Here is an 18462-nt window from a genome sequence, read left to right as displayed (position 1 = left end):
TGAGAGTGTCAGTCAATGGTCCCATACAGAGTTAAATATCATAGACCGACTAGCCCCCTGTCTGAAACGTGACATCAACTTTTCCTAAGCAGCTGGATTATATTTAATGTTTTACAATACATTAGCAGTGGAGAGAAAACTTGAAAAGCAGCGACTGGTCCTCTATGAAATTTCACAGCCGTCCCCACCATTCCAATTGATGATTCGACCAGAATCACAATCGCCTGCCTCCGCACTGGTTTCCAGAGCTGTTCTTGTCTGAAACATGCTGAGGGGGCGAGCGTGGGGTTAGGAGGGGAGAGGAAGAGGGGTTGGAATTCCATTGCTCACAGGAATCCAACTGAGGTGCCCCACTTTCAAAAACACACTCCTGCCTTTAGAATCTCTACAGTGCAGAAGGAGACTATTTGGCCCATCGAGTGTGTGCTGGCCGGCCGAAAGAGCACCCTGCCTAGCCCCCGCTCATCCCCATAGCTTCAAAACCCCACCTAACCTGCATGCAGGTTACTGTCAGACTGTCCGAGGAAACTGGAGGACCCAGAGGAAACCCAAGCAAACGCGGGGAGAATGTGCAAACTCCACAGAGACAGTCACCCAAGGTCGGAATTGAACCTGGGAAGACTATACTTTTAGGGATCATTACTAGAGTTTTTGACTTGAGAAATGTGTTCTAAAATGGTCGGTCTCACTAACCATGAGGAGCAGATAAAGCTTTTCCTTCTGAGCGTGAAGCGGGTTAGGAGTGTTGCTTTTTGCAAGCGCTCCTAACCATTGATGATCGTTCTCTTCTCGCATTGCGAGTGAAGTAGAGGAAGGAAAGGCATTCTGAGTGGCTAAAAAAAAAAGGAAATTGAACCTGGGCCCCTGGCGCTGTGAGGCAGCAGTGCTAAATACTGTGCCCTCGTGCTGTCCCTTCTTGTGCAGCAGCCACATGGCTGTAACTAGCTCCCAAAATGTCTGTTTCAGAGCCTCTCCCACCATGGGGTGATTCCACACTCTGAGTCCTGATTGGTCACACAAGCCAGGTGACCCTTACTCTGCTGTGTTTCCCTTAAAGGGACAATCACCATAGTGTTTTGCACTTGTCTGCCACCCACCCATCTCAGTGGGCACAAAATCTGTGCCTCAAAACCCAATCAACTCCTCTCCGCGGCCTAAATTAAGAGTGGGTGGCTTTCAAAGCTGGTCCTCCACCTCATGGCTATTGTTTCATGAACTCTGAAGGTTTCCCTCAGCGAAAGATGGGGTTGAATTCTAAACAGACTAGGAGATTGGTATGCTGAAGGCAGACATTGCACTTCCCAATGAAATCTGTGCAACTGGATCCGAGTATATTGCAGCATCGTGTCCCGAGCAGCACCATGATGTCACAAACCGGCCTCAGCTCCAACATTCCATGGAGCACAGGTCAGTGCTGGAGACTTCAGGACAAACTTGCCTAATTACTGTAATTTTACGCAAAGTACTCTGACTCAAGCACAGCCCGCCCTCTGCTCACTATCCAATATATTGCTTTGTGTGGCAGCAATGGGATCAAATGGAGGCTGTTACATTCTTCCGTGCTGAGAGAAGGTTTTTCCCTTCTGTAGCTGCTGCAGCCTATAGTCCGAATCACAGTGGCTCAGGGCCGTGGCGACAGAGTACAAACTAGCTCATGTTCAGTAACAATAAGACAGAATATAGCCGGCTTGCTCTGCTGGCCACTTGCAGAAACCAAATAAAATGACCACTGCAGAGGAGACAATCCACACAACAGAACACTTGCATTGATATCATTTCTTTAACATAAAGGTTTTTCACAAGAGTGTTAACAATTAAAGTTTGACACCCAGTCACACAAACAGAAAGGACAAGGTGACCAAAAGCTCAGTCAAAGAATTTTGTTTGGAGAAGCGTCATAAAAGAGCAGACAGATGCGGAGAGGCAGGGAGGAAATTTCAAAGCTCAGACTGCCAATGCTGCAATGATTAAAACCAAGGATGCTCAGGAGGTCAAATGGAGACGCACAGCGATCTCAAAGGCTTGTAAGGTCAGGGGGATATACGGGGTAGAGAGAAGCAAGATCACAAAGGGATCTGAAAACAAGGCGTGAACTTTAAAATAGGAAGTATTGCCAGACCAGGAACCAGCCTAAGCCAGCGAGCTCAGGGCTGAGGGGTAAATGGGACAATGCAGGTTCAGATCAGGACAGCAAAGGTTTTGGATGAGCAAAAACCTGTGAGGGTCGAAGATGGGAAGCCAGCCAGGAGAGCACTGCAATAGTTACATTTACAGATAACACAGGCATCACTGTGGGTTTGAACTGGGGCAGGGTAGGAGTTGGGCAATGTTACAGAGGTGGAAGTAGGCAGCATTGATGATAGAGCAGCTATATGGTTAGACGCTTATCTCATGGTCAAACACCAAAGTCTGACTCGGTTTCCGATAGCTTACTGGGAACAGGATGGAATCAATGACCAGGAAATGGATTCCGCAGTGCTGAACAAAGATAATGGGCAGGACTTTCTGCGCAGCCCACCGCAAAGTGATGGCCTGTCATTGGCTGGTGGTGGCTCCTTCTGGTCCCGCTGTTGTCAACTGGGTTCCCTATCAAATGCACCCCTCTCCACTGGAACCCCACGCTGGTCGATGGGACTGAAAGGTTCCACCAGTGCGAACGGCCAAAATATTCCAGCCAATGGCTTTGATCTTCCCAATATTCCATTGGAGGACATCGTGGTTCATCCAAAACTGGATGTCGGACGAGCAGTGCAAAAATCAGACTATGGAAGAGTCGAGAGGTGAGATAGAGCTGAGTGTAATTCACTTGATGTTGTGTTTTCCAGTGGTGTTTATGAATGTCATAAACTCATTTATAAGGAACTCTGCAATTCTCTTCACAAAGATCACAGGACCAGACAGAGGGAGTAGCAACTTACTAGAGAGGGACTGTGAGCTGACAAAACAGTTAGAATCGTAAAGTACAGAAGAGGCCCTTCAGCCCATCAGGCCTGCACAGATAAAAAAAACTACTCTAATCCCACTTCCCAGCACTTGGTTCATAGCTTTGCATGTTATGATATTTCAAGTGCCCAACCAAGTACCTTTTAAAGATTGTGAGGTTTCCTGCCTCTACTACCCTTGAATACCCCATCTACTAGGGTGGCACAGTGATTAGCACTGCTGCCTCACAGCGCCAAGGGACCCGTGTTCGATTCCGACCTCGGATGACTGTGTGGTGTTTGCATGTTAATAATCGCTTATGAGGCGGCATGTGGCGCAGTGGTTAGCACTGTGACTGCGGCGCTGAGGATCCGGGTTCGAATCCCGGCCCCGGGTCACTGTCCGTGTGGAGTTTGCACATTCTCCCCATGTCTGCGTGGGTTTCACCCCCACAATCCAAAGATGGGCAGGTTAGGTGGATTGGCCATGCTAAATTGCCCCTTAACTGTGAATTTTTTTTAAAAATCGCTGATTGTCACAAGTAGGCTTCAATGAAGTTACTGTGAAGAGCCCCTAGATGCCACATTCCGGCGCCTATTCGGGGAGGCCAGGACGGGAATTTAACCCACGCTACTGGCATTGTTCTGTATTACAAGCCAGCTATTTAGCCCACTGTGTTAAACCAGTCTCTCTCTCCGTGTCTGCGTAAATTTTCTCCAGGTGCTCTGAATTCAAAGATGTACAGTTACGTGGATTGGTCATGTTAAATTGCCCCGAAGTGTCCAAAGGTTGGGTGGGGTTACAGGGATAGGGCGGGGATTGGGCCTGTGTAGGGTGGTCTTTAAATCGTCGGTGTAGACTTGATGGCCCAAATGGCCTCCTTCTATGATTCTATACCCTCCCAAGCAGTGCAGTCCAGATTCCCACCACCCTCTGGATGAAAAACCTTTTCCTCAAACCCCCTCTAAACCTCCTGCCTTTCACCTTGAAATTATGCCCGCCTTGTTATTGACCCTTCAACTAAAGGGAACAGTTGCTTTCTATCCACCCTGTCCATGCCCCTCATAATCTTATACACCTCAATCAGGTTCCCTCTTGGCCTTCTCTTCATACATGAGGGTGGGCAGAGGGGAAAGGAATTTTTGATCAAACTGACAAGAACATGCAAGTTGACTAAGAAAGGCATGATCAGTCAGGAAGGTTCATGTGACCAGCCGGAGGTGAACACATGACCGGAGGACAGAGCTTGTGACAAGCCGGGAAATCATCAGCAGACACAAAACTTCTCCTGGAATTGAGTCATTATCTAGACAACTGGGGAACCCTATAAACTTTGCTGCAATTGGTTAACTGCTTATCTTCAAAGGATTGACACACGTCCACCCTGCAGTTGCTGTCAGTTTATTTTTTCTTCATTTTATATACAATGAAACAATAAAACAGCAGCTATCTAGGGTTGGAGATGGGAGCACAGGGCATGGTCACAATGAATGTGTAGCCACTGCCCCGCTTAACCATGGCACTTGGAGCCCTGTCTGGGCCACCTGAGCAGTTGTGCAAAGAACAGAGAAAAGTACAGCACAGAAACAGGCCCTTCGGCCCTCCAAGCCTTCGATGACCATGCTGCGCGACTAATCTAAAACCTTCTACACTTCCTGGGTCCGTATCCCTCTATTCCCATCCTATTCATGTATTTGTCAAGACGCCCCTTAAACATCACTGTCGTACCTGCTTCTACCACCTCCTCCGGCAGCGAATTCCAGGCACCAACTACCTTCTGTATAAAAAACTTCCCTCGCACATCTCCTCTAAACTTTGCCCCTCGCACCTTAAATCTATGCCCCCTAGTAATTGACTCGTCCACCCTGGGAAAAAGCTTCTGACTATCCACTCTGTCCATGCCCCTCATAATTTTTTGGACTTCAATCAGGTCGCCCCTCAACCTCCGTCGTTCTAGTGAGAACAACCAAATTTATCCAAACTCATAGCTAGTGCCCTCCATACCAGGCAACATCCGAACAAACCTCTTCTGTACCCTCTACGAAGCCTCCACATCCTTCTGGTAGTGTGGCGACCAGAATTGAAGACTATATTCCAAGTGTGGCCTAACTGAGGTTCTATACAGCTGCAGCATGACTTGATAATTGTTATACTCTAGTTGTGAACAGTTTGGTGCGATAGCCAGCACTTTCCAAGCGAGAAACCCGGGGACGACAGGGTTGCACAGTCATCTTTGTCGCTTTGGGAGTGCTGCAGAAAGCGAGAGTCGGGTTGAATACTTCATCACATGCTGGGTCCATGACATTCCAGGAACAGCCTGGGATCATCGGCTTAACATTTGCTGACAGCTCAGTAAGAATTGCACCTTCTCCCTGGGACTGTGCTCACTTCCTCTTTAGTCTGCTGACTCGCAGGAATGCCATTCCAATCTGTGAAAAATTACACTGGGCAGCTCAAGAGAAGCAGCTGCATTCTTTATGTGTCTGAGCTGAAGAAAGCGCGGCAAAAAAAATCCTTCAAACACCAAACCCTTGCTTAACTTTGTACAGAAATTTAAGCAATTTTGAGTTCATTTTGCAATCAACAAGGACATTCAGCAGGTACAACAGGAGAGGAGAAGTAGGCAGAGAGGAAGACAGAGAGGGAGGCAGAAAAAAGGGATGGGAGAGGCAGATGAAAACAGAGACAGAGAGAGAGGCAGAAGAGATATGTGAGGGAGGGAGAAAGCGAGTGAGAGATGAGAGGGGGCAAGAGTGCATAAAAGTGTGCAGTGAAAGAGATAACAGGGATATAGAATGGGGGGAAAGAATCAAAGAAGAGAATGAGGCAGAAAGGAACGTGAGAGAAAGAGGGGAGATGGGATTACACACAGAGGAACATAATAATAATCTTTATTGCCGCAAGTAGGCTTACATTAACGCTGCAATGAAGTTACTGTGAAAAACCCCTAGTCGCCATATTCTGCCGTCTGTTCAGGTACACGGGGGGAGAATTCAGAATATCCAAATTACCTAAAAGCACGTCTTTCGGGACTTGTGGGAGGAAACCGGAGCACCCGGAGGAAACTCACACACAGTGAGAACACGCAGACACCGCACAGACAGTGACCCAAGCCGGGAATCGAACCGGGGACCCTGGAGCTGTGAAGCAACTGTGCTAACCACTGTGCTACCATGCCGCCCATAGAAACAGAAAGAAACTGCATTAGAAGCAGTTCAGAGAAAGCTTACTCGACTAAACTAGGAGCGGGCAGGTTGTCTCAGAGGTTAAGTTTGCATCCACTCGAGTTCAGAGAAGTAAGAGGCGACTTGATTGAGAACTTTAAGATCCTGAGGGGTCTTGACGGGGTGGATGTGGAGAGGATGTTTCCTCTTGTGGGATCAGCTCCTGTCTGCTTAGGCATGTCTGTGAAGGGCTAATTCAACTGAAATGCCAGTAAACCGCAACTCCAATTGCCAAATCATCAACAGTCTCACACCTCACCTTTTCTCTGGTACTGACCTTCACAGAATCTACTGGGGGGCAATGCAAGAATAAAACCCATCACAAAATAAACATTTCAAAACAAATTTATAAATGTCACATTGCATTCAACGTAACTTAATCATTCTTGTGCCTTTCCTGTCTCAAGTGTGCCTGATGCTCCCTCAGGAATGCAGCATGAGTGGTAAAGACTTCTGATTTTTCAGAGGAGGATACCTGGTGACCTTGGAATATAACCTCAAGCAGCGATCTTCTGGTTACCCGATCAAAGTCCTCATCTGAGTCCTCTACAGCAGCACCCATATGGAATCTTGTCCTGCAGCAATCTGGTACCTGCACTATCCTTGCCCTGTCGCCTGGCTGTGACCCATTCACTTCTGGCATCTCATTATACCCAGATCTTGTTTCTAATATGTGGGTAATGTCAGTATCTGAACTGGTGGCTGTAAATGTGTCTTCATTATTACTGTTGTCTTTAGAATTCCTCAACCCCCTAACCAGGCTGCACCTCTTGGGTGTCCGAAAGGAAAAAGGCACCAACATACTGTTAGGGTGAGGGGAGGGGGAATGAGTGCAAGGTGTATAGTGGTCCCATCTGCAGCTTGTAAATCAGAAAAGATTGTCCGATGAAGGGACAGGCCACTGGCCACGGCTTCAGCTATGGCTGTTCCAAAAATGCCAGCAACATATCCTCCATGAAGGCCAGGGCATTCAAACCATGCCCCTCCCTATCCGTTAGCCGTTGAAGATGTCAATTGGTTGTTGAGGTTCACACAATCAGGTCAATCATCTTTGAAGCAGAGGTGACTAACATTCAAACACCTGAATGTCAACTTCTGGAATGCATGCCACCCTTTCCACTCCCAGTAATAATGGGTTCTCCTCCATGACCCTTGATTTCGCTGCATACCCCCCTCCTCCCTCCCGCACAATATACATTGATGCCCTCCCAAACTCCATTCACTGCCTCCTCCCTCTTTGCTTCCCAGCTGTGGCCTGGTGTCACAGGCCTATCAGCCCTGACAGCTCCACAGCCTCTCAATCATTGGCTGGAAAATAGAATTCAAAGATAGAAGTGAACCTCAGGGAAACCTATTCCTTCAACCATTCTCTCTCCATCTCCCCACTCATACCAAGGGCTAATGTATTATCATTACTAGTGGAAGTGAACAGTTGATGAGGTGGGAGTGAAAGATGCGGAGAAAAGGTGAGTGGGTGAAAAGTATTGATTAAAACCAGGCAGACATGTTGGGGATACAGACTTTTCTTCATGGTTACAAATATTGATAGTTGGGGGCAGCACGGTGGCGCAATGGTTAGCACTACTGCCTCATGGCACCGAGGTCCCAGGTTCGATCCCGACCCTGAGTCACTGTTCGGGTTCGTGTGAAACCTCAAGACTCAATGTGCCTTGGCGCTGAGGACCCGGATTCGATACTGGCCCAGGGTCACTGTCCGTGTGGCGTTTGTACATTCTCCCCATGTCTGCATGAGTCTCACCCCCACAACCCAAAAATGTGCAGGGTAGGTGGATTGGCCACGCTAAATTGCTCCTTAATTGGAAAAAAATACTTGGGTAATCTAAATTTGTAAAAAAATAATAATAATGACGGCATCAGAACATTGAATCATAGAACAATAGTATCCCTACAATATAGAAGGTGGCCATTCGGCCCATCGAGTCAATGCTGAGATCTGAATGAGCACCTAGGTGCTCATTCCCCCCAACCATGTAATCCTACCTAACCTGCACATCTTTGCACTGTGGGAGGAAACCGGAGCACCTGGAGGAAATCCACACGCACACGGGGAGAACATGCAAACTCCACACAGACTGTCACCTAAGGCCGGAATCAAACCCGGCCCTTGGCGCTGTGAGTCGGCAGTGTGAATCACATTGAATCCATCCAATTGGCTAATTATTAACAGGGATAGATTCAATGTGCATACTGTCCAATACTAGATGTGACCTGGGTGGAATGGACTCACTAAACCTGGGAATGACCAATGGATCATTCAAAGATCCAAACATTTGCAGGTTAGGTGGATTGGTTAAAATTGCCCCTTCGTGTCCAATGATATGCAGGTTAGGTGAGGTTATGGGGTTACAGAGATGGAGTGGGGGAGTGGGCCGAGGTAGGGTGCTCTTTCAAGGGGTCAGTGCAGACCTGATGGGCCGAATGGCCCACATACTTGATGGGCTGAATGGCCTCCTTCTGCACTGTACAGATTCTACGGATTCTATGGCTGGGATAGCCTCACGAGGGGAACTATTAATTGCCACAATGTATGGGTTTGAACCAGGTAGAAAATAAAAATATAAAATTCTCAAACCCAAACCCACTCCCTTTGAAATTTCCTCCTTTAAATTTAACACAGATGGGATGGGGGTGGGGTGGGGCTTGGGGGCAATGGTGCACAGGCCACTAGCCCACTCCCAGGAAACAGATAGAACATAGAATATAGAACAGTACAGCACAGAACAGGCCATTCGGCCCTCGATGTTATGCCGAGCAATGATCACCCTACTCAAACCCACGTATCCACCCTATACCCGTAACCCAACCTTACTTTTTTAGGACACTACGGGCAATTTAGCATGGCCAATCCACCTAACCCGCACATCTTTGGACTGTGGGAGGAAACCGGAGCACCCGGAGGAAACCCACACACACACGGGGAGGACGTGCAGACTCCACACAGACAGTGACCCAGCCGGGAATCGAACCTGGGACCCTGGAGCTGTGAAGCATTTATGCTAACCACCATGCTACCGTGCTGCCCCATTCATTTCAATATTTTAATGCGGCAACATGTCTCAGACTTTTGCTCTGTCCCAAGCTGGCTTGAGGCACTGGCACTTGGGAAACCCAGAGGCTAAACAGAGGTGAGACTGCTACATGGAGGAGCTGTATGTTTCCAGCACTGCCTGTGGGTCAGAAGCAGTAGGCCTTTTCCCTCAGCCCAGCAAGACGTTAAGATCCGCAGTGCTCCAAATCCCCATTGCGGCTGATCCCCCCACAATTCCTTTCCAGACCCTGTATCCTTTCTCACATTCTCTCCAGGCTCCTAACCCTAAATCAGATCGTCTCCTCCATGACCTCTACAAACTACAACAAAAGAGCTAAACTCAAGAGGTGAGGTGAGAGTGACTGCCTTTGACATCAAAGTAGCATTTGACCAAGTGCGGCATCAAGGGGCACTAGCAAAACAGGAGTCAATGGGAATCAGAGGGAAAACTCTCCAACTGTTGGAGTTATACCTGGCACAAAGGTGATTGGTGTTGTTGGTGATCAATCATCTCAGTTACAGGACATCACTGCAGGAGTTCCTAGAGATAGTGTCCAAGGCCCAACGTTTCCGTTGCTACATCAATGACCTGCCCTCCACCATAAGATAAGATGTTGGGATGTTCACAGATGATTGCACAATGTTCAGCACCATTTGCGACTCCTCAGACACTGAAGCAGGTGGTGTCCTATGCAGTAAAATCTGAGCAATATCCAGGCTTGGGCTTGTCAATGGCAAATAACATTTACCCCACACAAGTGCCAGGCAATGACCATCTCCAACAAGAGAGGATCTAACCATCTCCCCTTGACATTCAATAGCATTACAATCGATGAATCCCCCACTACCCACATCCTGGGAGTTACCATTGACCAGAAGCTGAACTGGATTAGCCATATAAATACATGGCTACAAGAGTAGGTCAAAGGCTGGGAATTCTCACCTCCTGGCTCTGCAAAGCTTGTTCATCATCTACAGGGCACTAGTCAGGAGTATAATGGAATACTCTCCACATGCCTGCATGACAACACTCAAGAAACCCAACACCATCCAGGACAAAATAGCCCGCTTGATTCCTACCCCTTCTACAAACATTTACTCCCTCCACCTCTGAAGCACAGTGGCATCAGCATGTTCCATTTACAAGATGGACTGCAGGAACTTACCACGGCTCCTTTGACAGGGCCTTTCAAACCATTGACTCTACCACCTAGCTGGTAGCTGGCAGCAGATGCGTGGTAACACCACCACCTGCAAGTTCCCCACCAAGCCAAACACCATCCTGCCTTGGAAATGTATCGCTGTTCTTCAATGTTCCTGGGTTAAAAACCTGGAACTTCCCAACATACTGTGGAGATACCTACACCACAAGGATCGCTGTAGTTCATGAAAGTGGCTCACCATCACCTTCACAAGGGCAATTAATGCTGGCCTAGCCAGTGAGGCTCACATCCCATGATTCTTTTGAAACTGCTAAGCCCTCCGTGCCACCTCCTCCTTTTATCTCTCAGTTCCACCTTTTACTAATTTCCCTTCATTCCCACCTGTACAATTGGTAATCCTATGTCCTCAATCACACCTCCCCATCTTCCCATTTTATCCCTGAATCCAACCTACCCACCATGTCCTCCAATTCTTCCCGGGTCCAAAAATGCACCCTTCCTCGGCCCTGTTTATGTTGGCACCTGAACCTCCTCTTTCTGCAACCCGCCTACACTTTGAGCGGACTAAATTCCCCCTGACTTAACTTGCTTTCCAATTCTCTGTGAATTTGTGGATTCTTGTCATTCTGAATCTGCTTTAATTAAATCAAAGGTTGCCATCTTTGAGACAAGCTGGTTGGAAGAGCTGAGAACAGGAAGGTGCAGGTTAGGATGGGTTTACAGGGATAGGGCGGGGGACAGGGGGCCGAGGTAGGGTGCTCTTTCAGAGGCTCGGTGTGCAGTCTCGATGGGCCGAATGGCCCCCTTCTGCACTGTAGGGATCCTTCGAAATGACAATTCTATGATAGAGTTGGGCTGGCTTTCTTACATAAAGGTTGGTTGTCTCACCCATTCTGTGCCACACCGGGGTGTAGCGTCATGCCCAGGGCAGGGAGGGGTGGGCTGACTGCTAATAGTGTGTGTGGATAGCATGGTGCCAGCTGCAATGGACTGCTGGTGGCTTATTCACAAACCCTGCAACGTGAAGCACATTTATCTGTAGCCCAATTGCCCCGTTTAGAAAATCGGTTGGAATAAATCAATTCTGAATGAGGGTTTAAAAATAGCCAGATGTTGGCTTCGGAAGTGCAGTTCTCTGGGGTGGGGGTTGGAAGGAGGGGGGGGGGGGGGGGGGGGGTAGTAAGAATTGGGACGGCGGAAGAACCAATTCTTGGCTTTGCCGGACTGCCTTTGGAGCAGCAACTTTATTGACTGCATTCCCCGATCATCATCATCGGTTAACTGGGGACCACTGGACTGGGAATGTAACATGTCACAAAGGCAAGCCACTTTGATGAAGTGGTTCAGATGCCCCTTTACACCCATTTCCAGCTCTGCCCTCATCTCTTGGCGACCCGTGATGTTATTCCTACCCTGAGGTCGCATGTATTAAAGTGCCCGGGTCGCTGGGAGAGAGTATATGAAATTGACCTGAAATTGACAAGTCCTGCGGCTGTTTCGCTGCTTCCTTGTTAATTTCGGACCCCGTGGAAGTTGAGAAGCGTTTGGGCTCAGGAATGTGCTGGGTTTCTCTAATAGCCCCTCACCACTGCTGAGGAAGGACCGCCTCCAGTTTGGGATCCAGCGTCCACCCCCCCCCCCCCCCCCCAACCAAACAAAGAGCTCTGAGCAGATCAGGATCTCCCGACCCTGAAGGAATTCTCTATGTCCTGATTAAAAGCAGATGTTGCTCAGCAGAGCGCTCATTGATGATAAACTCTTGCGTCTTTGTTTAAAACCCTTGTGTCCACAGCGCTCGCAACCTCCATTCCTCGGAATCGCCTGCTGCCTGTGTCAGCACTTGAGTGGGTGTTTTGAGGCAACTCTTTAATTTATTTTTTTCTTCCCCCCCCCCCCCCCCCCCCCTCCCATCTCTCTCTCTCTCCCTTCAGCCCAATTGGAGAGGATCGGGGCGGGGGGCGCTCATTTTGCAACAGTTTGAAGCGTTCTCTCGGAGGTTGCAGCATGGGGGCATGGTGGACAGCCAAGTTTGTACTGGGATGTGCGATTCTCATCTGTCTTTGCATTGAAGAAACGCTGACCCAACAAGACAGCCAGTTTGGAGCAGCGAGATTCACAGGAGCCGGGGACAGAGAATTGCAATCGCGGGTCAGGAGACGAGGTCAAGACAGCTTGAGAGGGTAAAAATTCAGTCCTTAAAAATTGCAAATAAATCTGCAGACAGAATTACAGTCAAAATTTAAATAGGAAAAATAGAGAAGTCCATTGCATTCTAAATGTGGCCTTGGTCAGAATCGTAGTTGATGGTAAAACATTTGATCATTTAATTTTTTTTCTTACAAAACACAGATGGTGCTTAGCAACACGTCTGAGAATCCGAAGTTGCTAGAAATGACCAGGTATCAAGAAATGGCAAAGTTTGCTAAAGTCCGGAATGTTTGGTCACTCCTTACCCCCTCACTCGCTTCTCGCCTTCAAACTTTGTATGGGTTTTTGCATGTGTGTGTGTTGGCAATGCGGTTTAAAAAGTGGTAGCCGGTCAGCTGTTTGGCTCCAAGCAGAGGGGATGTTCGTTGAGGGTTTCAATTCGGAAAGGAGAGCGAGGTATCCCGGAATGCAAAGAGAGGATCTGAATTAATTCAGGACAGGTTTTGAGGGGAGCCCAGTTCTTTGTCTTGGTTGGAATGTGACATGGGGGGGGGGGGGGGGGGGGGGGGCGGTAGGAGTGGTGGCAGAGAGCTTAAGGGGATCTGAAGAGAACCGTGGCCTGGGCTGGCAAAATGTCAAAATCTAAACCTACTTGATTATAGTACCTACTTGATTTTTTGAAAAGTATTTCAAAGCAACAATATAGACTGGTTCGAGTACATTTCCTTCTGTGTGTTTAACATCCCTTCAGTACCTAGAGCCCCAAGTAGCACATGAAATCAGCTCAGAAAATTCATCCTATTCAGACAGTGATGGTTCAGAAGGGCCAAATAAGTCAAATTCCATTCTTTTATTCCATGGGATTCCAGAAATTTTGTCATTGTTTTGGGATCGCATTCTATATTCCCATCTTTTTTTTTCTCCTCCATGAAAGCCTGGGCCCAGTGACCTGCATTGTAATTTGCCAAAGGCAGAGAGGTCTGATTAATGGAAGTCACAAACAGCCAATGTAGATGAGTTGGGTTTTCGTTAAAGTTGTAAGAGAATAGGTGCAGTGAAATGAGTGGGGTTAAACGGTGGGTGAAACGGGCCAAGTCAGTGAAAGCACTGTGTTGGCAATGCTGATGATTGCATTCAGATTGTTGTCAAAGATATTGTGGGAATAATTGGGAGTTTGAAGTTAAGCTTCTCCTGCTGGCCAGTAGCCAGGATTTTGTACAAATTACAAAACTGGAGACCAATTACCCCGGAGGTTGGAGGGACTGGAACTCAATTGTGTGAAGATTTCACAGAAATCTGCACTTTTCTTGTCAAGTGGGTTGTTGACCTGCCTGTGAAATGGAAGGAGGGGAACATTGAGCTGGCAGCCATTAGCTGGCAGGTGCCCAGAAGCCCCAAAGCTAAACTCTGACAGGGCAAGTGCATGGTGTGTGTTGCAAGTTGCCAGCCTGTGCCATAGCTCCTTGAGTTGATTTTCAAAGGGAGATTTTGTCATTCAACTGCAATTAACTTTTTAGGTGTCAGTTAAATCGAAATGTATATGCTCCTGAGATCTTCAATTCAGATTAAAACTTCATGAATAATTCATTCTCCTGGGTCGCAATTGGACCAAGTGTGATTTCTTTTGAATGTTACACATATAGAGTGTGGTTAACAACAGATGTGCCGACACAAAGTTGCTCAATTGCAAAAGCAGTGAGAGTTGTATTAAAATGTAAAAGCAGGAGGCATGAATCATCACTTTTCTAGATAATGGAAACCCAATGAAACTTTTGAGATTTATTAGTAATAATCTGTAATGTATTTCTAAGTGAAATGAATTGTACTGCCTGTAACCTAAAGACTTATTATATGGGGAATATCACCCCCACCCTTCTACAACTTCCAGGACAAAGCAGTCCACTTGATTGCTCCCCCTTCCTCAAACATTCAAACCCTCCACTACCGACAGTGGCAGCTGTGTGTACCATCTACAAGATGCATTGCAGTAACACGCCAAGGTTCCTTAGGCAGCACCTTCCAAAGCCATGACTGCTACCATCTAGAAGGACAAGAGCAGCAGATGCCTTGGAACACCAACATCTGGAAGTTCCCCTCCCAAGCCATTCACCACCCTGACTTGGGAATATATCACCGTTCCTTCAATGTCACTGGGGCAAAATCCTGGAACTCCCTCCCTAACAGAACTGTGTAAATATACCTCCGGAACTGCAGTGGTTCAAGAGAGCAGCTCACCACCACCTTCTGAAGTGCAACTAGGGATGGACAATAAATGCCAGCCTAACTAATGTCAGCCACATCCCCTAAATGAAAAAAATAGTGGAATCAGTAAATACCCACTAGGACACATAGAAATCCTTAATGTTTTCTCTTGAAGGAAGTCTTGAGATAATAGCTGTTTTATTGCCTTTAGTTGTTGGATGTGCTTGCTTAACTTCATAGATCTACATTACAGCTCATAGGTTATACATACCCTTCAGAATTTTTGAGGCAGATGGTTCTTAGTGTCATGTTTGCAACTTTGGTTACCGTAACTATTACTAAATCCTTTTTAAAAATGCAGTACATTGGTAATCTGATGCAAGCAGTAATAGTGAAGATACTGATGGATTTAATTTATTGGAAATGTTATTAATTTTGAACATTGGATTGACTTTGTGTTGTTTTGCCTCTTTTTCATCAATCATGCCAACAAATCTTTCCTCTGGTGTAATAAGTAAAACTTAGCGAAAGGTGAGTTGGATTGGTTCAGACAAACCCAGTGTGAGCATATTATTGCCACTACATTACAGGAACAAATCTGTTTCTAACAAGACCAAATGCAAAAGTCAGTCTATCATGGTCTTTCAACTGGTGTCAACCAGTGATTCAAAGACCAGCCTTCTTCTATTGCACTGTAATTCTTTCACCCAATTTGGAATGTGTTAAGTTGTCTTTGAGTGACACAGCACTCTGCATGTAAATACAATTTGGAGTGCATTTATACTGTAGCAAAGGCTCTGACAATCGTTAGGTTGGACCTTATTTCTGCCCAGTCCACACTCAAATTCTCTCTGTCTGTAAACCACCCCCCCCCCCCCTCCCCCAGCTGCCACAAATTAATTTTGAGCCTAGTTAAATCACACTGGAGTTGTAGTCGTGCAGTGTCAAACCCAAGGCATGAGTGACTGCCTTCTCCAGAGGACCTTCCCAATGGTTCTCCCCAGAGATGGGTCAGGACCTGACTTCAAAGTTCTGCTGCAATTTCTGCAACATTTGGAATAGCATTATTTTTGGAGAGGTGGATGTTGCCAATGAAATATGATTGCAAGGGACGGTGCTGTTTTGCATTACAGAAATCACTGTTTGCTGTAGACTTGTATTCTGATTCATTAATAATGGGATGAGACCATTACTTTGATAATTTACAAATCTAGCGAATTTCACTGCATGAAACTTTTTCTTTGGTCAAATTTTCTGTTAATGTTGATTGTCTCCAAGATGACCCAAAACCTTTCTAGATGGTCCACACAGTCAGCCAGTCTGCGGATAGGTGAGATTCTAGGCTTGTGGGTTGGGGCAAATTCCTACAATTCTTTGTTCGAGTCCAAGCAGCTCCAAGAGCTTTATTCGGAGTGAATTCAGCTCTTTGCCTACTCTCTTGGTCAGGAGCAATGTGTAGTAGAAAGTAACTTCAACAGTGTTTGTGGGGTAGGGACAAGAAAACAAAATGGCTCACGTCGCTCTACCAGATCATTATCCAGTTGGCTAACTGGAATATATCTGTGCAAATGCAGCTAGGAGATGGTATGATTGAACATGATGCATCTCACAGTCAAATATCCTCAGCTCTTACATGAATTATGGACAGTTTATTGATATGCCAGGGACTGATGGTGTCTCTGGAACTAAAGCCTAAGAAAGAGAGTGAAGAAACTGTGAAAATGCTGCATAAAATGTATGTATTCTCATAAGAGTGAAGAATATGTGCTATTGCTAAATTTTGGGATCTTAAAAGCCACTAAAAAAAGATGTAGATTAGCCAAGTTATATTACGTCTGCGTAAATCCCACCGCGCAGTGTCAGCATAAAGATCACAACAAAGAGAGCACGGGGCATGTAATACCATTCAATTGACCCACTCCCTCTGCAGCCCATGTGTAATCTACCTTATCATGGACTCAACCTCTAGTTCCACAGCCAATGCCAGTGTATCATATTGTATACTCCACCTCATCCGCTTAATCTTCTGAAGAAGAAAAAAAGTATGTACAACACAATAACGGCAGAATACCTGTCCATTTACAGCTCTCCACTCCGGCCTGCTGGTTGGGTTATTTATTGCATCACTGGATCATGCTGGGCAGAATAAAGTAGCCTTCATCTTCTGACCCAAACAGAATATTGGGTCGGGGATTAACTATTAGCCTTTCTCATGTCAGATATATCTGCTGATTTGATCAAAGACCGGTTAAACTGTAGGTTTAGTCTATTGCAGTCTATTAGGGCAGTTTAACCCAGAATAAATTCAATTCATGTTAATTTCCTGCTTCAATTAAAAGTTCTAACTGGCTTGGATCAGCAGAGCAGGGAAGGAAATTTAGGGGTATTGGAGGCCAGTACTTACAGCCCATTACCTTTGTCTATTTCAATGAAATGCTGACATATTTTGCAGAGAAGTATTGATGTAAATGTGTTCTGTAAATAAGCAGTCCGATTGGTAGTGGCGTCATTCCATTCGTTATTCTACATGGACAGAGGTAATTCCAGATTTAAAGGACCCGTACAATAAATAATGTTCATACTTACCACTGCCAGCTGTGACGTTCATCTGATTTTGAGACAAAAGTAATGTAATCGTTTGCCAGTGAACAGCTGTGATCTTCAAATGAATCCTGATAGCAACCCTGGGAAAAAGGAGACAGCAATTAGAATTGATTCAAATTGTGGGTTTGCTTCAGTGAGTGGTTGGTGAACAACAGGAAGTGTCTGTGTTCCTGAATCTTTCAAAAGAAGGCACTTTTAACTTCTAGTTTCTTATTTAACCTTTCTGTCTGTCAATAATTGACACTGGCAATTGTTCTGTGCTGTACTGTTCTATGTTCTATAGGGAGTGGGATAGCTTGATCTTGGTTTTGGACAAAGCTCGGCACAACATCGAGGGCCGGAGGGCCTGTTCTGTGCTGTACTGTTCTATGTTTTAGGTTCCTTAACTACTGGCAGTAGAGATGGAGCCTAAAATGAGCCTGACTCAATAAGGGTTAAGGAAGGCAGAATCAGGCAGGGTTCCCGATCCTGATAGCATATCCTGATGAATGTGAATAATTTTAGATATAGCTGACAAGTTGTTTGGGCTCAATTATGTAGCCACCCATGCGCTTCTGTAGTTGGCATTGATAATTATTGTCCAGATTCAGGAAGAATGGACACTTGGTGGATGCAGGGATGAGTTCCGAAAAATTTCTCATGCTTATAGAATTACATTCCAGAAATGGGAACTGCACCCCAGCCAGAGACGGCACCTAGGGAACTGCCAGCCAGAGACGGCACCCAGGCACTGGCACCCCAGGCAGGGCTGGCACCCAGGCAATGGCACCCAGCCAGAGACGGCACCCAGGCACTGGCACCTCAGTCAGGGCCGACACCCCAGTAGAAGTCGATGCTTACAGGAGAGGAAATAAAATTGATGAAGAAAACTGCAAGGCAATTTAATTTATTGGTCGTTACTCACGTTATTACAATAGAGTGAAATAAGGGAAACCCATTAATGCAATCTTTGAATCTTAGAAAATGTACAGCACACAGATCCCACTTGGCCCATTATGTCTGTGCTGGTCAGAAAACCAGCCAAGTGGCCTAAACATACTTTCTAGCATTTGGTCCATAGCTCTGAAGGTTACAGCACTTGAGGTGCCAATCCAGACACCTTTTCTTTAAATGAGTTGAAGGTTTCTCCCTCTGCTTCCATCACAGGCAG

The 18462-nt window shown here is 46.4% G+C and overlaps 1 protein-coding gene and 1 non-coding gene across 2 annotated transcripts in view; both read left to right on the top strand.

Moving 5' to 3' along the window:
* The first annotated feature begins 617 nt into the window (after window positions 1-617).
* On the top strand, window positions 618-834 carry LOC119953793. Its single transcript, XR_005458108.1, has one exon. It is a non-coding gene; the product is annotated as a small nucleolar RNA U3 (small nucleolar RNA).
* Window positions 835-12276: 11442 nt separating this feature from the next.
* fbn2b (fibrillin 2b) overlaps window positions 12277-18462 on the top strand; it is a 310225-nt gene continuing 304039 nt past the window's right edge. The window contains exon 1 of the mRNA XM_038776744.1: window positions 12277-12538. Within this exon, the coding sequence (XP_038632672.1) occupies window positions 12363-12538 (176 nt within the window). The 5' untranslated portion in view covers window positions 12277-12362. The remainder of the gene's footprint in view (window positions 12539-18462) is intronic.

Source organism: Scyliorhinus canicula, chromosome 18 (genome assembly GCF_902713615.1).
Source record: "Scyliorhinus canicula chromosome 18, sScyCan1.1, whole genome shotgun sequence".
Classification (NCBI taxonomy): Eukaryota; Metazoa; Chordata; class Chondrichthyes; order Carcharhiniformes; family Scyliorhinidae; genus Scyliorhinus; species Scyliorhinus canicula.
The sequence above is the reverse complement of the archived record's forward strand: the minus strand, read 5'-3'. Positions and strand labels throughout refer to the sequence as shown.